This window comes from Chaetodon auriga, chromosome 4 (assembly GCF_051107435.1).
Source record: "Chaetodon auriga isolate fChaAug3 chromosome 4, fChaAug3.hap1, whole genome shotgun sequence".
In the NCBI taxonomy this organism is placed as follows: Eukaryota; Metazoa; Chordata; class Actinopteri; order Chaetodontiformes; family Chaetodontidae; genus Chaetodon; species Chaetodon auriga.
In genome coordinates, this window is record NC_135077.1 from 9663575 (window position 1) to 9685903 (window position 22329).

The following is a 22329-nucleotide window of genomic DNA, read 5'->3' on the forward strand; positions in this document are numbered from 1 at the left end:
TGTCTCTCAGAAAGGGCTTATATATTTCAAAGAGATGTCTAGATATTCACCCTGGAGGCCTGTTTCCTGTGTAGTCATATTTGCAAAGACAAACGTAATTCACAAACAGGTGTACAGACACAGTTGTGTGTGTGTACGCAGTAACGCCTTGCTGCAGTAGGTGGTCAAGCACTCGACGTTTGAAAAGTGGATGGAAACAGTTGTGGTTTGTGCATGGTCGCATGCTCGCTTGATGCTGCAGGAGAGCTTAAAATACTCTGGATAACACCTGCACCAACTCACATAGCAACAGTACTGTGAAAGGAAATGCACATACATGTGTAGAAATGCACAGCCAGAACAAACACACACCCAGACACACACTGAGACATCTAAGCAGTTTTAAAAAGCTACCTTGCTAGCCTCCTTTGCATTTTAGTTGTGTTTTTTTTTTTTTTTTTTTTTTTTTTTCTTTTTTTTCTGAGTACCCCTTTTGCATCATTGTTCAATGTGCAGGTCCCCGGTTAAGGTAGCATATAATAAACACAACATCAGCATCTGTTAGCAACATCCAATTTTACTTTCAAAATAAAGCTTGCTGAAAAGAATGATAAACGTTTTGTGAAATGGTTGCACTGGTTAGGGTCTGGCACCAAAAACACTTGGTTAGGTTTGGGAAAAGGTTTTGATTGGACTTGAAATAAGTAAGGTAAATTACTTCACTTGTGCATGACCCATCCAACCACCCCAACCTTCTTCAAATGTCTACTTTTCTTGCTATTTATGCTACATCGTTTGACACATTGGGAGTGAGAATATATAGAAGTCTATTGGAATATCCTGCACATTGAAATATAATGCTGAAGGGGTCCCCACTGCCTTAAAATGTGACACCAAGGAGTCCTGACCAAGAGTCAGTTGGGCTAACGAGTTGGGCTGAGAACAGGTTGTCAGGCACCGCTGTGTCATAAATCATTTGTTTACCCCTCTGACTGGACTGCAGTCTCATTTTTAAGAAATACATATGGTCTCCATGACAATACTCACATCATATGGGATGGATGGAAGTGAGGGCAAAGTCTCAAATGTTTATGACTTGCAAGCATTCATATCAATGGACAACCTAAGACAGTTGTATGATTGCACAGTTGGACTTGTGAGAGTTAAAAATAGTGTTCAACTATAACAGTAACATTTGGGTTTAAGTATCCTCAATGCTGTAAGGCATCCGTGTCTGGGTTTTATGAAAGGCATAAACATGTTGGAGCTTTCAGAAAACAAATGAGCAGTAGTAATTTTGACTTGGATGTCGGTGTGAACACTATTTACACGTCGGAATCTCTTAATTGGGGTAAATCTGATATGACATGAACACAGTATCATCCAAGACCATGAACTTTCCCTAATCCTCATTATGCTGATGAAGAACATCCACACATTGGAAAAAGAAAAAAAAGAAAAACAAGCTATTTTGAGTAAATGTGCAGTCATTTTTTACAGGGTTATGATTTTTTTGTTACCCAAAATAACATAACATCTAAAAATGACTTTTCCATGGATTCCAAGGATGTGTTTATATTGTAACTACTTGGACACACTGAGTTCAAACAGAGCATCTTTTTTTAGTTATATCAGCACAAGGTGTAAAAACTGAACAGAAACTGGCCACTATTTTATACTATGATTGGTTGACAGGCACACAAAAATCTGATTTTCCATTTGTCTTCAGCTTCATGATGATCTACTCAAAATTCTTACTGATTTTAACTGATTTAACCAGTATTTGTCATGTCGCCTAACTTGTTGCACAGTAATGAGTGAAGTTCAAGAAAAGCGCTACATACTTTGTCAGTATTTTTTCGTCTTGTCTGCTACCTGAATTCTTGACCTGTGTTTTCCTGTCTGTGCTCAGGTGTCTAGTCCTCACCTGCCCTGTCGGTCTGCTCTCACAAACAATCCGGACCTGTCTCCGCTCATCCTCAGTCACTTTGGACTCTACGCTAAAGCTGCTAAAAAAAAATAACAGATTGATACAGCTCCGAAATTAATTTGAGAAGTGGAGTTTAAATCAAGTATTAATCGTTTCTAAAGAACTCATTGTTTAAAGAGGCCTGTTTAGCTCAAAAATAGGGAAAACAGTGTTTGCCCATGGGCTGTGTGGATGGCCCAGTTGCTGAGGTCTGGAAAGAGTGCAAGCTGACCTGGACATGACATTAATAAATAGCATGGATACATACATTTAAAAAAAAACAAAAACATTAACCTACTCCCATAGGAAGTGGACCATAACCCTGACCAAATACACCACAGACCTACAAAGACACTGCAGCAAGTGCTGCCAGGCTGAAACATCAATGCTGTCACTAACAGAAAACAACCACAGAAGAAAAGGTTGCACTTTACTGGCCAATCACCATCTATACTTCCTTCAATGGAAAAGTCTGCACAGTTCATGTTTCTGTGAGTAAGAGCTGTTTCACTACCTTTAACACTTGGCCGTCATCGCACATGGACAGGATGCACATTTTTCTGGTGGCTCTCTTAGGTAATTCCTTTTATAAAAAATGCATTTAAATTTGCTTTAATTCATCATTAATCATGAGAGTAATTTATACCCACATTCTCACTGTTGAGCTGAAACCTACATCTGTTCTAATGTGAGCTCCTGTAACACAGCGTTTTTCAAACTGATAGATTGTGCTTGTATTCCAGGAGTTGTTTGTAACAGTCATGGTCAGATTACTGGATCAGTGTTGGAGGTGACAGTGAGACCAGGAGACGACATCACTCTTCACTGTGACTGCAAACTATCAACTGGAGTTTACATAGTGTGGTACAGGAACTGCTCCCATGAGAACCAGCCTTCTCTTGTCCTTCAAACCAGACTTGGATCATTGAAGGGCCCAGTTGCTGACCCTACTGATTCTTTGAGGATTTTGCCTCGTTTTAGATTTGTGAGAAACTTTTTTTCTGAATCCTACGACCTGCTGATCGAGAACATCACTGATTCGGATGAGGGCCTCTACTACTGTGGAACTGAACAGACAAAAATAGGGTATAAGGACTTCATTATCCCCAAATTTGTTTACAGTTATGGCAACATCACAAGGATCACACTCCGTAAGTATTGTGCTCAGACTTTTTTATGTCTATCAGTTTGGAGTGACTATCTGCTTTTTCTATTATATTATAGTTTGTGAACGATCATGATGTTTTGGCCAACGTAGGAAATTGCATACTGCATTAAGAAAATTAACCATATTATGATGAACAGGCTGTGAAATTGAGCCCATCCTCAAAATGCTCCAAATTTCACCTATTGCTATCGGACAGGAACATGATGAATGAGAGGAAGGGGTGAAGCATATAAATTTTAAATGTTTTACTGGCTGCAGGAAAAGATGATCCAGATTCCTGCCCGGATTGCACCTCTGTGCACGATGTGTCCTGGATGATGGCGCTCATTCCAGCCTTCACCACTCTCTTCTCCTTCCTCTCCTTTATTTTGGTTTATTGCTTCTGTCATAGAACAGGTACCTACTGTTACGTCATAGTTGCTTTCTTAATCTTAGTCTTTTCCTCTCTTTTTTTCACAAAACAAATGATGTTAAATCAGTTGTCTAAACATTTAAGGTAGCAATAAATAGATCACTATGTTTGCAAAGGTACTGTGTGCAGGTGGGTGCTACTCTGTAATGACGCTGCACTCATTTTTGCAGATGAGGAACGTCAACTCCTGCTGAAAACACCTGATAACAGGAGACAAACAAGATGGAATCAGGTAGTGAACAGTAAGAATTTGGGAATTTTATATTGTCAACGTGAGTCTTCATCAGCATTTCACCCTTTTAGCAGCTATCGCCTCATCTTTGTTTTAATGTATCAGACAGAAATATTTCCATATAAGAGCACATCAGCAGAAGCTACAGAATTGTAATTAACAAATATCAAATTGTTTCTCAGGATGAAGATTTATGTTTGACACGGGTTGTTTTCCGGGCTAAGGATGGACAAACACACCAACAGGCAGAGGATGGACTGCACAAGCACAGTTGTTTTTTTCAAGTTTAAACCAAATAGAAAGAAATGAGTCTACATTCAAAAGGTTCACATTTAGCTCAGCATTGAAGATGTCATTTCCTCTTGTTTTTCAGGCCAGTTGTTGCTTGTACTTCCTGTGGTTTAAGCAGCCCTGTCATACAGAAATGATGTTTATATCAAGATTTATTTATAAAGGACACTTAAAAACAACAATAGTTGACCAAAGCGCTGTAATTTATTTTGCATTACCTAATAATGTAACTAATTTGCATTCGTAACTATTGACAGTTGGAGTCAGCATTTCTTTGAGTGAAACACTATAGTCATGTTCTGCACAGTCACAGGGAGGTGGTCCAGGTGGGTGGTGCATCCAGACTGTGGTTTGGTTTAGGCATCAAAGCACTTTTGTTATGGTTAACAGAAAGATCGTCATTGCAGTTAAATGTTGATTAAAAAAAAAATCTAGAGTCTCAAGTCACTGCTGACTTTTTCTGAATTAAAACAGTCCATGATCTTTCCCTGAGCTTAATCATGTGCTGTCAGCACCTAAACATGAGCAGAAAAAGTTGAATAAATAAGCTGTTGTCACTACAAGTGGAAAGTGCATTGCAAGATTGCCTGTTGCAAGTTAATTGTATTTGAACAACATTTCTAGGTGACAGGACACTGCTGATTTGTGGCCAGTTTGCTTTCAGGCTTATAATCAACAAGACAACCAAAATCCCATTTTACCTTACATCCATTCTCACAGGCTGTTTCCAATCTGTTTTTCTTTTGGTAACTTTGTCACCATGTTAAACCAGTTTAATCTGATTTACAGCTAGATTTTATTTTGAGTAGTTAACATCAAGCAGTAAGACTTAGTTGTACTGCTTTACACATGCAATGTATATGAGCTATTTTATTAAGATTTTTAAATGTAATATCTGGATTCTGATCAAATTCATTAAATAAGAAATGGTCTCTGAAATGAAAAAGCAAGACGTAAACTCTAGAATTCTAGTAAAATATGTTTGGTTTATAAAGTCATCTTTTTGGAGTGTGATGTACAAAAACAATAATGTCGATGTGATGAATGATGAATGAACTTTCCATCTGCGGTCTCCAGTGATACACAGAACTTATAATAGAATGATTTACTGATTGAACTCATTTGATTATGGTTGAGATTGAGTAATGTGAAGTGTACAAGGAAGTTAACCTGGACCACACATCAGTGAAGCTCTACAGGAAACCCACAGTGACAAACAGCCCCTCCTACCACTGCAGAGCTCAACATGCAGACAGACTGGTGCTGCAGTTCAGTGGCCTGCTGAAAGTGTTGGTGCATGGCTTCATGGTGTTGTTGGGGACACAGATCATACTTTAAAACAACATAACCAAATCTTTCCAATGGTGCAACTGAAGTGTTTTGTCATAAAATCATCTCAGTTTAGTGGGAAATTTGTTGCAAATTGTTTATATGGTGCAAATCTCCACTGACTCACTGATAGCAGTGATGAGCAGCTGGCCACTCTCCTGACCTCTAGTGGACATGACCAGTCAAGACTAAACCAAAAGGGTCCCAGAGGACGTTTGGTGCCAAGCTGTTTGCAGTAGTTCAAACTGCATTATATTATCTTATCTTGTTTCTTTTTCTGGCTGTTTGAGCTTTATATTAGTAAAGAATTATCATTAACTATTTGCTCTGACCAACCCACCAGGCACTGAGGAAAAATACAAATTGCTAGAGGCAAAAATGATTTCTGTATAACACCAGTGATGTAATGAAAGCATTATGTGGCACAAATTAAACATTTTTAATTGCTGGCTGAACAAAGAGACACCACAGGATGCATATTTCTTTTTCAAGCAGCAACAAAACAATCTGATTTTCACCTGAACAGAAAAGAGCTTCCGCTGGTAATAACAATTAAGACTGTATGTGATATCCACTAATGTGGCTATCAGGTCTAAAATAATTCCAAACTTCAATCATCAGGCATCAACATATCAAATGCTACTTGCTGATTTTCATGCGATTTTGAACAAATTTCCTCAAGCTTGAACTCAATTAAAGAGAGATTCTCTGAAATAAGAATGAAGCAATTTATTCAAAGCAGGTCATTGTACTTTTTGGTGGTAAGCATGAGATGTGAATAACGGCATAACATTTTGACCAAGGTGGGGTATGAGGAAAGCAACATTTCAGCTGCTGCTGAAGATATTGTCCTGTTCAATCTTCCTAAATGGCAGCAGGCTGCTTAGTAACAATGAATTGGCAATTTACAGTCTAACAACATTACAGTGAATCTACACTTCACAAACATACATGTTATCACACAGCATCAGAGTCTCCATGTTTGTAATAACCCTGACCAAATACACTACAGACCTACAAAGACACTGCAGCAAGTGCTCAGACTGTCACTAACAGAAAACAACCACAGGAGAAAGGTTGTACTCAATTGGCCAATCACCATCTATACTTCCTTTAATGGAAAAGTCTGCACAGTTCATGATATCTGTGAGTAAGAGCCGTTTCACTACCTTTAACACTTGGCCGTCATCAAACATGGATGGGCTGCACATTTTTCTGGTGGCTCTGTTAGGTAATTCCTTTGATAAAAAATGCTTTTAAATTTGTTTTAATTACTATCATGAGAGTAATTTATACCCACATTCTCATTGTTGTTGTGTTGAGCTGAAACCTGCGTCTGTTTTAATGTGAGCTCCTGTAACACAGTGTCTTTCAAACTGATAGATTGTGCTTGTATTCCAGGAGTTGTTTGTAACAGTCATGGTCAGATTACTGGATCAGTGTTGGAGGTGACAGTGAGACCAGGAGACAACATCACTCTTCACTGTGACTGCAAACTATCAACTGGAGTTTACATAGTGTGGTACAGGAACTGCTCCCATGAGAACCAGCCTTCTCTTCTCTTTAGAATCATCAATAATTCATTTAAGGGCCTAGATGCTGACCCTACTGAACGTTTGAGGATTTTCCCTCGTTTTAGATTTGTAAGAAACTTTTCTTCTGAATCCTATGACCTGCTGATCGAGAACATCACTGATTTGGATGAGGGCCTCTACTACTGTGCAACTGAACAGAAAAAAGTTGATGATAAGAATTTCATTGTTGAGAGATACGATTACAGACATGGCAATGTCGCAACAAGGATCACACTCGGTAAGTATTGTGCTCAGATTTTTTTTTTTATGTCCCTTAGTTTGGAGTGAATTTATCAGACTAATCACTGGTGTGACGATCTGCTTTTTCTATTATAGTTTGTGAACGATCGTGATGTTATGGCCAACATTGGAAATTGCATACTGGATTAGGAAATGAACCATATTATGATGAACAGGTTGTGAAGTTGAGCCCAGAGCAAGACAGCCACTCCTTTATATAGTACAGTATTTTCTGCATTTATCTTTTTATGCCTCCTCAAAATGTTCCAAATTTCACCTATTGCTATCGGACAGGAACATGATGAATGAGAGGAAGGGGTGAAGCATATAAATTTTAAATGTTTTACTGGCTGCAGGAAAAGATGATCCAGATTCCTGCCCGGATTGCACCTCTGTGCACGATGTGTCCTGGATGATGGCGCTCATTCCAGCCTTCACCACTCTCTTCTCCTTCCTCTCCTTTATTTTGGTTAATTGCTTCTGTCAGAGAACAGGTACCTACTGTTACGTCATAGTTTCTTTCTTAATTTTAGTCTTTTCCTCGCTTTTTTTCACAAAACAAATGATGTTAAATCAGTTGTCTAAACATTTAAGGTAGCAATAAACAGATCACTATGTTTGCAAAGGTACTGTGTGCAGGTGGGTGCTACTCTGTAATGACGCTGCACTCATTTTTGCAGATGAGGACCGTCAACTCCTCCTGAAAACACCTGACAACAGGAGACAAACAAGATGGAATCAGGTAGTGAACAGTAAGAATTTGGGAATTTTATATTGTCAACGTGAGTCTTCATCAGCATTTCACCCTCTTAGCAGCTATCGCCTCATCTTTGTTTTAATATATCAGACAGAAATATTTCCATATAAGAGCACATCAGCAGAAGCTACAGAATTGTAATTAACAAATATCAAATTGTTTCTCAGGATGAAGATTTATGTTTGACACGAGTTGTTTTCCGGGTTAAGGATGGATATGGAAAACTATAATCAACAAGACAACTACAATCTTTTTTTCCCATGTAACCTTACATCCAATTTCAAAAGCTGTTTCCAATCTGTTTTTCTTTTGGTAACTTTGTCACCATGTCAAACCAGTTTTATCTAAATTAAAGCTAGATTTTATTTTGAGTAGTTAACATCAAGCAGTAAGATTTGGTTGTACTGCTTTACACATACAATGTATATGAGCCATTTTATTAAGATTTTTAAATCTAATATCTAACATATTTAATATCTAATAAGATCATAAATGTGAATTCTGATTAAATTCATTAAATAAGAAAAGGGTCTCCGAAATGAAATACAGCAGGATGTAAACTCTGGAATTCCAGTAAAATATGTTTGGTGTATAAAGTCATCTTTTTGGAGTGTGATCTACAAAACAAAAATGTCTATGTGATGAATGATGAATGAACTCTCTATCTGCGGTCTCCAATGATACACAGAACTTATAATAGAATGATTTACTGATTGAACTCATTTGATTATGATTGAGATTGACTAATGTAAAGTATACCAGGAAGTTAACCTTGACCACACATCAGTGAAGCTCTACAGGAAACCCACAGTGACAAACAGCCCCTCGCACCACTGCAGAGCTCAACATGCAGACAGACTGGTGCTGCAGTTCAGTGGCCTGCTGAAAGTGTTGGTGCATGGCTTCACGGCGTTGTTGGGGACACAGATCATACTTTAAAACAACATAACCAAATCTTTCCAATGGTGCAACTGAAGCATTTTGTCAAAAAATCATTTCAGTTTAGTGGGAAATTTGTTGCAAATTGTTCATATGTTGCAATTCTCCACTGAGTCACTGATAGCAGTGATCAGCAGCTGGCCACTCTCCTGACCTCTAGTGGACATGACCAGTCAAGACTAAACCAAAAAGGGTCCCAGAGGACGTTTGGTGCAGAGCTGTTTGCAACAGAAAAGAGCTTCTGCTGGTAATAACAATCAAAACTATATGTGATATCTGCTAATGTGACCCATGAAACCCATGAAATTAGGTGTGGAGTTCCCCAAGGCTCAATTTTAGGTCCAATTTTTTTTAATCTTTACATGCTTCCTCTTGGGGACACGGCATTAGTTTCCATAGCTACGCTGATGATACACAGCTGTACATCGCTGTGTCTCCTGATGACACAGGGCCAATAGATACCCTCATTAATTGCATTTAAGATATCAAGTCATGGATGGCAGGGAATTTCCTACAGCTCAACCAGGAGGCCAGAGAAAGAAACTTTTACCAAAACTACAAGATTTGAAACCAGCACAATCTGTAAAAAATCTGGGCGTGATTTTTGACTCTGAGCTGACTTTCATCCCACATCCCCACAAAAATAGGTTTTTATCATCTTAAGAACATAGCCAGAGTCCACCCGTTTCTCTCTCAGGCCAGCACGGAGGTGCTGATGCATGCTTTTATTTCCTGTCGTTTAGATTACTGTAATGCCCTGCTCTCTGGTCTTCCCAAAAAGAGTATTTCAAATCTCCAATTACTACAAAACTCAGCCTCACACATGCTGACAAAGACCAGTGTGTGTGTGTGTGTGTGTGTGTGTGTGTGTGTGTGTGTGTGGGTATGTGTGTATAGTTGTGTGTGTGTATATATGTATATATGCAGTGGCATTGCTAGGGTCTCTTAGGGCTCCAAGCAAGAAATCCCTGGGGCCCCCGCCCCACCCGTGCATGCCACAAAAATTTGATTTTTGCACACACAAATGCATAATTTCCGAGACATTTGATTTGAATACTGAAAAAATAGATAAGTGGTTCTCAAAGTGAGGTCCAGGGACCAGCAGAGGTCCCTGAAAGCCCAGGCTTATCCATTAATCGTTGTTGTAAATAAGTGGCCGGTGCCCCCCTAGTGGCTGGGGGCTCCAAGCAACTGCCTGGCTTGCCTGTCTGCAAGCCCCGCCCCTCTATATATGAAGGGTGCGAGGGACAGGTTTTCAATGTTTTTCTGTTACAATGTTTTTAACTGTTGTAAAGCACTTTGTGTTGCATTTTATTTGTATGAAAAGTGCTATATAAATAAAGTTTGATTGATTGATGATTCTCTGAAATTATTTTGAAGCAATTTATTCAGGTCATTTCACATTTTGGTGGTAAACATTAGATGTGAATAACAACAACATTTTGACCAAGGTGGAGCATGAGGAAAAGAAATTACTCGGGTATATGTTTACAGATATGGCAACGTAACAAGAAGGACCCAGTTCAGTCAGGATGTCGGGTATTTCTGTTCCTTTTGTGTTGGTTATTAATGCAGTGAATTTGACTAACTGATCATCACACAGGAGAACAGTTGTTGTGTAAATCCGTACCAATGTAACGACCACAAATCTCTCAAAAGCAGTGCAATAGTAGAGGTTGTGTTTAATGATGTCAGATGTCAAATTGTCCTTTTGGATGAAGGACGATTTGTTTTATATAAGCACAGACCACGAATCATTAAGTGACTGAAATTCAAAAAGTTAAAATTCAAGTCAACAGTTAAACTTATCATTTCCTCTCATCTTTTATGGTATGTTGTGTTGATATTGGCACTGCTAAATGGAGCAAGTGCGTGCTGCCCACTTGCCGAACAGACACATATATTGACAACCTGATTAAATTTTCATGGATTTTCTGATGGGTAATGTGTCACCATGTTTCGCCAGTGTGTCACTTCCATGTAGTATTTTGGGATTTCTATAGCTGCATGAGTAATGACATTGTAATAAATTAGCCTCCCTCTCTGGAACTGGAAAACCTTAAAAACAATGTTTGTCCCTTTTAAGAATTTCTGTCCTTTGACTAGGGCGGCACGGTGGCGCAGCAGGTAGGTGGCTGGTTCGATCCCTGGGTTGGGCAGGGCCTTTCTGTGTGAAGTTTGCATGTTCTTTACGTGCATGCGTGGGTTCTCTCCGGGCACTCCGGCTTCCTCCCACAGACCAAAAACATGCTCATTAGGTTATTTGGTGACTCTAAATTGTCCATAGGTGTGTGTGAGTGTGAATGGTTGTCTGTCTGTGTGTGTGTCTATGTTGCCCTGCGATCGGCTGGCGACCGGTTCAGGGTGTACCCTGCCTCTCGCCCATTGCTAGCTGGGATAGGCTCCAGCCCCCCGCAACCCCGAAAAGGATACGCGGGTATAGAAGATGAATGAATGAATGAATGAATGTCCTTTGACTAACTGTGGTGAATCTTAATGTTAATTCTGGTGTACTGCATTGTGCTGACAATAACCAAGCCATTTCTGAGTGTGGGCTATGAATTACAAACAAACAAACAAAGAAACAAACGAACATATATCCTGCAAGGCACAACTAATAATCCACTGAGACTGTATTATTTTTAATCTGCAATTTAACATGTCACATTTCTTTCACAAACAATTGAAAGAATTATGCTTGCAAATTCTTTATTGTAGAACAAGACACAATATTGTCTAATTTTACCACCTTGTTTATTCCCTCCATCATCAGTTGGTAATAAATCATTAGATAACAACAGCCTATGAAATCTTACATTCAGTGTTTGTCTAAGACAAGTGAAAACATTTTATTCATATATTCCTTATATTTAACGCTGAAACAAAGACATTAATGACATGAAAAAATATTCCAATAAGCAATTTTTAAATCAAGTAAGAGCTTTCTGAATTATTTAAATTCAAATAAACTAATTAAGATACTGACTTTATGCATGTAAACAATAAAAGAAGTGTAAATCCTCCATAAACATCAACAATTCAAGCATTCAAAATATGCATTTAAATGCACACATTTTTTAAAATAAATAAATGACAGCTTGCAAGCAACCTGTTCATGAGCATTTGTCAAATCAAAGCAGAACTTTTTCAGTGAAACTTGGGTTGTCGTGATCCACAGGATCACGACAGATCCTTCTTTAAATGGATCAGTATTGGCTATGTTAAGCCTGAGCCATTTCCATACCTGTGAGTTATTTGTTCTTTTAAAATTGACCCAGTGCACTTCACAAAAACACTATCACAATATTGTGATCGAGGTACCTGCAAGTGAATGGAAGAGCACAAAATAAATCAAAAGCAACCAGCAATTTTACAAAAAGTACTGATTTTTAGGGTCTTTAAATTGGAAAAATTTTCAGTCATTTTTATTGTGTGTATGGAAAAATTACTCAATATAACAGGATTTGAATTGGGATTTGGGGAAAAAACTGTGATTGGGACATCACTAAATTAAACTAAACTTAAATAGAATTAACTTTCTACTGCAGTAAATAACGTCATTGTAGGTTTAAACTGAATTCAAGCATTGCCTCTGTTACATAGAAGAGCAGTGTCAGTTTAAACATCATATAATCCTTCAACCAAAGGCAAAGCCTCAAATAAATCTGCATCTAAAATAATATATGGTATCAACCACATGTCTACATAGACCTAATATCAGAAATTATCATCAAATATCTCCTTTGAGAGTCGTCTTGATCTTCTTACATATGCAACTTGCAACTGTCCAAATGTATTTTTTCTACTTTTTTTTTACAGTCAACATGAGACATCAAACATGTATCATGATTCTGTCAGTGCTTTAAATATCAAACTCAGAGAATGGAAACATAAATATATTATTTGTTTCTCTTACTCTATTTTGTTATTGCGGACACCACTGACTCTTTTAGTCCTTTCATTAAAAGCTGTCAATAATGAGGTCAAAGCTTTTTTTGGTTCAATAAAATGTTAACAAAAAGAAAACATTCAAGGCTCATTGTCAGAGTTTCTGAAGACCACTTTGAAGATTCTCTGGAGCTGGCTCATTTTTCTTTTTAAAAAGATTTTTGAGCTTTAAGGATCTCTTGCTCTTTTCCTTATCCTTGTTCCTCCCACTGGGTAATGGAGGAGATGGGGAGGCAATACTTGGTGGTGGCAATGGTGGCTCCACCTCTGCTAGCTGCCTGCTCTGGGGCAGGTTGGGTGTTGAGGCAGAGAGGCTGGTTGGGGTCGTCGCCATGGAGTTGCAGGACTTTTCAAGGATTCCATCGTAAACAAGCTGGCTTAATGGGCCAACGGGGACAAGGTCTGATGATGACTTCCATGGCCCATGGGAGGTCATCATAAGGTCTGGCTGTCCAGTTTGACCTGGAGATGAACTTGACTCAGATGCTCCCATCTCCTCCCTCAGTATTGATTGTTTAGGTACTTCCATTGATACATCAACTCTCTCCCGCGGGATTTTTCCTGTGGGACTGTCTGTGGAAACGTCAGTGTCATCTCTTATTATTCTTGGAAGTCTCCTTCTCAGAGAACCAGCAGACATCTCAAGTTCATCCCTCAGTATCCTCCTGCTTGTTGATGGTTCTAAGCTGAACTCTTCCTTCTCTGTAGAGGACGAGGTATCGGTAAGTGCTTCATATTTTTCTCTGGGTAGCATCCTTATGGAAGAGGTATCTGTGCAACACTCCAGCTCATCTCTAGATATCTTTCTTAATGGTGTCTTAGTAGTCTCAACCATTTTGTCCATTGCTAATGCCCTGACAGATGAATCAAGCTGGCATTCTCCTTTATTCCGTGGAAGCTTTCTAGAACTTGTGTCTAAGGACATTCCCATTGAATCCCTTGCAATCCTTCTGGATACTGAGTCAAATGGACGCTCAACATCGTCTCGTTTCATCTTTCTTGAGGCACTGTCGATTGAAACCCCCATCGTATCTCTTGATATCTTCCTTGTTGCAACATCTGTTGTTGCCTCTAATTCATTCCAAATAATCTTTCGTACATCCAGAGGTAAATCACTTCTTTCTCTGTATACATTCCTTGAAGCATTGTCCAAATCTCCTGTTGTATCCCTCTCTACTTTCCTGGCTGGAAATTCTGCATCCAACTCACTGGAAAGCACCTTTCTAACTGCAACATTCATGGGAACTTCACTCCTGTCTCTTGGTATCTTCCTCGATGTAGTCTCTATCAAAGGTTCTTCTTTGGACATCTTCAAAGACGGGTTTTCAAAAGATGTAATCAACACTTTGTCTTTCACCATCTTCCTGCAGGTAGCATCTACAGAAGCTTCAATCTCCTGGGCAGAAATTTTGCAAACTGGAGATTCAACAACAGCTTCTGCTTCTTTACTCAAAGGATTTATAATTGAGCTGTCTAAAAGCAGCTCAGTTTCATCATGATAGAGCTTTTGAGAGGATGTTTCAAGAGTGGGGCATGGGAACATTTTGCTGAGAGTGGGTGATGTTATGTATTCTGTGTCTGAAAACATTTCTTGGGAGTCTCTGTTTGTGAGAGAAAGGAAAGGAAGCAGGAAAGAAAGGGACAAGGAAGAAATGAAGGAAGGAATCAAGGAATGAACGTCTGCATCAACACAGGTATTGTTGAAACACAATGGTTTAGCACTGCACATAGCACAGTGTGTAAAAACAAATTGATCTCAAAATGCTGTGGGCAGGGAGACATACTGTTTCTTTAGAGTTTTCAGGAAGCGTCCATCTTCCTCATCAAAACAAGGGTACGGGGCTCGGATGGGGATGAGAAGGTCGGGGTCGGTGGAGATTATGCCAGCTGGTGGCTGAGTGATGACACCGGAACGACGTGAACGACATATGGTGGATCGCTGTGTGCGAGGAGAGCGCTTCAGTGGTGGAACTGGAAGAAGTCCAAAGATGAACCAATCAGCAAAACTGATAAATCCATACATAACAAACAGTGGTGCAGTGCTAGCAGTAAATATACTGTACTCTTGGTCACAATAGCTTTTCAACCTTCTCTCTACTTTCTCTGCACTTGTTCTATACTCTATAAAGAGTGATCGAAGAAGGAAGCTCTTTGAGCTAAGTTTGCAAAATTGCTAAGTCTTAGTTAGCAAGATTATTAGCTCCGTTGCAAACAGAGCAATAAGTTTTTTATTTTTTATTTTTGCATTACTGTACTGGTTCTGGTGCTGTCACAAATGGATAATTTTTCATAACACCAAAAGTACGGGGCTGAGACAATCCCTTACATTTCTGTTTTTAATTTATTGGGACATGAACAAATACTGTATAATAGAACAACTGAGTTTTATTTGACCCATGTCTTAGCTGTATATACCACAACCACAGCAACAGATGTTGTTCACTAAATTTGCAGCATTACGTTGATTGATACATTTTATCCCTTGGATATGCACTGTGGATACTGTACTGTACAAACAGACAAATTAAAAGAGAATACTGTGATGACGTAACAGTTACAGATCTTTCCATACAGGACATGGAGAGTCACTGAGTGGTTTGATGGCAATCACATGCCACGGCCTCCACAGTCATCCAATCTGAACACTCTGTGAACACTAATGGGTATTAAAATAAAGAATCAATGATCATTTCTGTTACCTACCTGGCATCTGTGGTAAGATTGGAGAAGCAGACTCCTCTAACAGATCTTCTAAAGATCCATGGACAGAACTGTGGCATGAACAAGATGTCTGGGGTACTCGGGGCAACCCAAGGGCAACTGAGTCTGAGTAGAGCTGGGCAGTGAGGTTTGCAAGGCCAGGATTCCTTATGATGGGGAACCCACAGAGGCGCTCGATTTGCTGCCAGCGATGAAGGCGTTCCCGTAGGCAGGCTGTTAGTTCAGACAAGGCGTTCCTATGGGAGATACAAAGACCTTTGTGAGACATGTTACACATTACACAAACGAAACTTGCACAGGTAACTTTGTGACTCACTTTGCCTCCAGGATCTTGTGGTCAACTTGGTCTAGAGAGGAGCTGTGGGCGACATGGAGAGTCCCCAGCACAGAACTTCTCTTTTTTTTAATCCTCTCAGCCTGCAAGGAAATACAGCTGCAGGTCAGTAAATTGGCTTCATAACCCTGTGTCTAAACATTCCCTTCAGTGCAGTTGCTCTAAATATCATTACTGTTCTTTTCCTTTGTGTCTCCCTTTTTTCTGATTTACCTCTTCCTTGGCAGAGGCAAGCTGTAGTACTGCACTCTGCTTCTTGACATTGTAGTACTGGACCTCGACTTCATGTGTCAGCTGCAGCCACCGTTGGAGAGCCTCTGAGGCCGTCCAGCTAGCATGCATTTCCTTCTCCGCCTGCTTCAGTGCTCCAAGAACCTGGGACGATAACATCCGCCAAAAGTAAGAGATCAATATTTAGAAGAAATTTTGAAAACTGCAGTTAAAGCTTAAATCCTTTGCTTTAAATCCTTTAAACTTTCCAAACTATAGCAAGGATGATGAGTGTATATTGCAGAATTTGAAAAAGCCACATCCTCTAGTTGTATGCTATGCAGTGTCTCTACCTGCTCCAACTCTTCCTCTGCATATCTAAGGCGGCTGAGCTCACTAACAGCTCCCTGCCTCAGTTCGTGCAGCCGGTGAGCCTCCTCCTGCGCTCCCATGATCTCATCCCTCATCTTCTCCTCCAGATTCTGTTTCTCCTCAGCGACGTTCCGTTTTTCTTCCTGGGCTCGTTCCAGTCTGAAAAAGTGAAATGTTTTCAGAGTAGTCAAACAAAACGAAGTCAATTCAATAATGTACAGCAAGTGAGAGACACTGAACACTGAATACTCACTGTTCCTGCAGATCTATGAGGCTCTGTTCAGCCCTCTGCAGACTTTCCAAATCTTTCATCATCTTGGCTATGTGTACTTTACTGGCTTTGTTCTGGGCTTGGGCAAACCAGCAGCCTCCAACTCCCATCACCACTGATACAATTAGCAGGAGGTCCTTCATGTAGTTATGAGGGGGACCTACGATAGAGTGGAAGGTCATAATTATGGTGTATGGATCATAAATACATCATAGATGATGGGATAGTACAGAGTCATTTTAATGAGACATAAAGATATATAGAAGCAACACAGAGTAAGCCAAAAGGCCCACACAAGAGCTTTTTTGGATAAACAACACAGTGGAAGCATGGGGTTATCCAAATGCTGCAAAAATCTGGGGAAACTGGGAGAGTTGGTTGGCATATAAACTAAAAGAACAGATACATTAAGAGACATAAGAGTAGGGAGTGGGAAGTGGGTGAGGACTTGTTCTTACGTGTTGGCGGTCCAAACAGAACAACATCCAGAGCTTTAATGTTGAGCTTCTGCTTGTCTCTCTGGTCCTGAACCCTCAGATGGCCACTCAGGAACGACGGCTCATTAGCTGCAATCCTGCACACAGATGACTTGTTTTAACAGTGACTCACACACAGCACAAAAACAAGTTTGGCTGGCTGTAGCATTGTCATTGGGTACTCTCACCTGGGAAGTGTGTTTCCAGTGACCTTAAAGTCTTTAAAGTTTCTCTCATACTGTGGCAACTCAACAAACTCCTTCAGCCAGCGAAGAACTGCATCTTGAGTCCAATTATGTACTGAGAAGTGAGACAAGGAAAGACGACAAAGTGAGACAAAAAGTGAGCTAGAATCAAGCGTGACAACTCAGTGCACAAACACACACACACACACACCTTCAGATGACTTCCAGCCCCTCCAGAGCTCCTCAATTGTTATGTGCTGGTCTTCTCTGTGCAGGTTGCTGTGTTTGTTTGTCTGCTGCTGCTTCATGTCTTCAATGATAAACTGCAAAGACAGAGAGGGACACAAGGAAGAAGTGAAAATAAAGACTTTTCTCAGATACAGCTTCAAAGACTTAAGGTCACAAGCACATAACATTAGCTGGCAGTAAAACTCTCAACGTCTCCGTCTAAAATAAATTGGGTGGGTGTTGCAGTGTGCTGTGTACTTGGATTTCAATCTAGGAATAAGGACTGGATGTTTTGAGACTGTTTTTTTTTAGAATGCATGCAGACACATGAGTGTGTTGCAAACTTCAGTGATTGCGTGTGTGTGTGTGTAGATGTGTATTACTCATGTTGTGGGGACATAAATCTGTTTACGCAGTCTCATTGTGGGAGCTTGCTTTCCTGATGGGGACAAAATATAAGTCCCCATATAAAAGATGAATATATGAATATAAGTCAATGCAATGCCCTCTGAAGTGATGGAAATACAACTCTCAGTGTGTGTGTGTGTGTGTGTGTGTGTGTGTGTGTGTGTGTGTGTGTGTGTGTATTAGTATTAGTATTAGTGCTGTCTTGGAATGTGTCCTTGGCTGTAAACTGGGCTTCATATGATGTCTGGAGGAATTTCGTGGCTGTGTTCTGATGAGCCCAGGCCCCTCCCCTGACATCTCTATGGCAACTGCAACCTGAGCCCCTGGATAGTGTATCCCTGAACTTCATTCTGGAAGGCAAATGCATTCTAGAATTCTGGATTTACTACCAATGTCACGCACGAGTAAAGACACACATACTGCTTGGACAAAATACTTAGTCTCTGGATATTATTTAATCTGAAATTTGAAAACTCAACACAAAAAACACATGCAGCAGAATGCACAAAATCACAAACTTGCAAGTAAATCTAGCAAATAAGCCTTTTACACATATGTACAGAGCCATGTGCAGAGATGACAGACTGATCACTTGTTATCATGAAATCATTAGATGTTGTTGTTTAAATGAAAGCTATCATTGGGAGGTGTAATATATCATAGATCTGCAACAAAACAGCAGATAAATGTTTCAAATGTTGCTTGTTTTGTAGCATAATTCTGTAATATTTAGGAATTAATTCACCATTAACTTTTACCCTTTTTTGGTTATTAATTTTTTTACTTTGACTCAAGAAATTCATGCAATTAACAAATACAAATAACTGAAGTTTGATGAACCTGAAATATGCCCTCTCTCCTTTGTTTTTGCAGAATGTATTACACCACTGAGACAAGCAGTGTATCTTTTCTAGTTGTTTGTAACATCTATAACAAACTAGGTGTATAAAGGAATCAGAAGTCAGAAAGCATGAAGAGGAGTTGTCCTGTTAAATAAGACTATGAAGGTCACCAGTGTTACAGTATTCTATTAGTGCAAACAAATTTTGTCACTGAGCCAAAAGCAAAGTTATACCGTTGCTATCCTTGAAGCAGCATTTGACTCTACCAGCAGCCAGGACACCTGTTGTTGTATTGCTTTACCCGGTCTGCCTCTTGCATGTGAGAACTTTCACAGGTTTACAACAGCAAAAAAAAAATGTGGTAAACAAGAGCGAGTTCTGTACCTCTACACTCTCCTCCACCTCAATCCCGCCATCTTGGTCATCGTCCATCATCTGATGGATGCTCCGCAGGGCCTCCAGGCTGTAGCGATCCGCGTCACTCATACATGGTGGAGACACCACCATGCAGGGGTCTACACGGGTTAGGAAGGCAATGACATGACATCAATCATTATTTCGCTCAACTTATCCATGGCTGCCTTTATTTTATGTGCTGATCTATAAATCAAACACCTTCTCTTGAATGTTCACTGCTCTTTTTAAAGCAAATTCAAGGAAAGAGCATCTAATTTTTTTCCAGCACTGGGAGATTATGACTCTTTTGGCTAATACACATTGTATGATTCCATTCATTTACTCTAGTCTCTTTTTCAAGAAAAAATCAAGTCAGTGTCAAAGTCATAAGTCAATGACCATGACTTCTCTTAAAATACAAAGTTTGGGCCTGCTAACCTAATTGTTAAGACTAATGGAATATAATAAGACACATATAATCTCAGTGCCCCCTGTTGTTGCATTGGTTTCAATAAAGGTGTCTCCAATATATCTTTAATATCTATGTCATGTATTAGGGAAATATAGATAATAAACTGCATAATTATAATAATATCTTTGTTAACAAAACAATCTCTTCTCAAGAAGCGTTTAGTAGCTGCCACACACAGCTTGCACTGTTTCCAGGGTTAAGAATGAACTCCTTTAAAAGGGCCCTCTTGGATGCTCCTAAGGTCGATACAACATGATAGAGTGCCCTGTGTGGTGGCCCAGTGTGCAAGATCCAACATGATAAAGTGCCCTCTATATCTTCCACTGCGCTAACCCAAGAGACTGATGAGTTTTGTCAAGTTGCTGTTTGTTTAAGTGCCCATAGATCACTGGTACTAAAGCAGGCTTTTACAGTTTTAACCAACTGTGAACTGACAACACACATTGCCAATGACACGCACTGTCACTAATCAGTGCAAGATACAGAATCCCATCAAGAGTGGTCCAGATTACCATAAAAAAAAATAAATAAATAAAACCACTACGAGACAATGTGTGCCTCATGTACTTGGCCACATGCCAGTGAGGACTCTGGAAAATTGGTCATCATGGACAAAACAGCTGTTGTGATTAGGCTTTTAACCGTACAGTATGTTCCAGGCTTAAATATAATACTGGAACACAAATACATGAGAAGATGACACACAGCTTTGCGTCATCTGTCACACTGAGTCACTTTTGTCTCTATGACTTTTTGATGCTCCAATGAGCTGAAGGGGCCGAGGTCAAAGGTCTGCTAGTAAATCCCGCTATCAAAACAAGCTCCAGTAACACTAGCTCCTCCCTGTGAGGATGTCTGTAAGGAAGAATAAAGACTTAAAAGTGAAATCTTACTTCTGATGTTAACCTCAGAACATTTTGGCAAAAATACTGGCATTAATCTCTAATTGTATTTTTTCATGTGGGGCTTATAACCAGCCCATATGCAACAAAGGTCAGGATAGGACCATATGGGAGCTTGATAAGCTTCAGGTGTGCTTGGAGAGGGTCTCAATGCATGCAGAGAGAATGACACAAACTGAACATAATGGGATGCAAAGGCTTCAAATGATTTCTTTGTTTCTTTGATTGGCATACAGGATACGTGACAGAGGTGAGGTGTTCTTTTCGAGATCATTTTTGACAATCTCGTGCTTCACAGTTGTCAGCGTCCTGAAATATCGACACCTTTGAGAGTAACTATCTAAAAAAAAGTGATGCATGTTTGTCTGCTCACTACCACAGTGAGGAGCTGTATACCTGTGCAGCTGTGTATGTACAGAGAAGATGAAGCCTGCATTTCTCACAGTGAGGGGACTTCTGAGCTTGATGGGCTACCAGTTATCAATGGTGTATGCAAAGGCCTTCTGAACTGTGTGTGCATGGTGTGTGTGGGTGTGTGGGTGTGTGTGTATGTGTGTGTGTTGTATTGGTGTTCCTGTGGGAACTCATCATATGACCTGAGTTTAACTCTTTCCACAGGTGAGCAGAAACTGTTGGAGTCCTGAGCACAGACGACTGGAGCACAAAGAACTGAACTATCAAAATAGACTCTTTGACAAAGTCCAGCAAAATTTAGGATCATGGTAAGTTTTTAATCATCGTTGTTATTATTATTTGAAATGCATTTGATGTTTGTTTGTTTGTTTGTTTGTTTGCTTTTATCATTACTTACATGACAACCACAAATCATTTGGAGAGCAAGTTTCAAAACAGGTTGTCATTCTCATCAGTGCCAATGTGCAAACAAAAGAGATGAATGTTTGAGATGTATGTTTTATTTATGGAAAACATAATTAAAGCAGAACGTGATACCTTGCTGATCTTTTTTTTGACATATGCTCAATTGCAAAACGGCACAAAGACAATTTATTTAATGTTTCACCTCTTCGACTTGACTGGTTTTTGTAAATTTATTCTTATTCTGAATTTGTTTGAACAGGTGATAGTATCATGATTGGGTATGAAAGGGGCATCCAAGGATGGAGCGAGGCTCACCACTTTGTGAACACGTGATTGTTTGATTATAAAGGATATTACTGCATGGGCTCAGGAGCAAAACCGTTGTCGGTAAACACTTCATTTGAAAGTGACTGCGCTCTGTTTTTATTTACGCTTTGGAGTCGGGGTTGTAACTTGAGCACAACAAGCGACGACAGGGCAGATTTGAATGCGATGACTTGTCAAGCATAAAGGTGAGAACTAATGTCCATCTTTCCTATTTTGGTCCAGTTTGTCGTCGTTCAGCACATACCTGTTGGGTCGAAACCTGCGCTCCCACCGGGGAAGCTGAAACCCTGGAGGTCCCCGGCGCCTTGCGCGACCACAAAGAGCGCAGCGGGGAGCACGAGGAGCAACAGCGGGGACAGAGGCAGCATCTCGGCTGGTAGGTAATATTGACGTCCAGAGTCGAGGAACTCCTCAAAACAGATGGAGAAAGAACTTGCGGTGCCAACCCCCGTTTAGGAGGCACCGGTGTCAGTCGGCGAAAAGTGTTAAACGATCTCTGTTGCTATTATGGGGACAGCCTGAAGCGAG

At 39.9% G+C, this 22329-nt stretch overlaps 1 protein-coding gene across 1 annotated transcript; it reads right to left on the reverse strand.

The window, feature by feature from the left end:
- Positions 1 to 12932: 12932 nt before the first annotated feature.
- Positions 12933 to 22117, reverse strand: stim2a (tromal interaction molecule 2a). Its single transcript, XM_076727571.1, has 12 exons — positions 22046 to 22117; positions 19270 to 19400; positions 17619 to 17730; positions 17411 to 17522; positions 17205 to 17320; positions 16729 to 16906; positions 16457 to 16634; positions 16107 to 16268; positions 15876 to 15976; positions 15542 to 15795; positions 14623 to 14809; positions 12933 to 14439 (listed from the first exon to the last, which is right to left on the reverse strand). The coding sequence occupies exons 2-12, from the start codon at positions 19390 to 19392 to the stop codon at positions 12933 to 12935; spliced, it is 3030 nt and encodes a 1009-aa protein (XP_076583686.1). The 5' UTR covers positions 19393 to 19400; positions 22046 to 22117.
- Between the last annotated feature and the right edge of the window lie 212 nt (positions 22118 to 22329).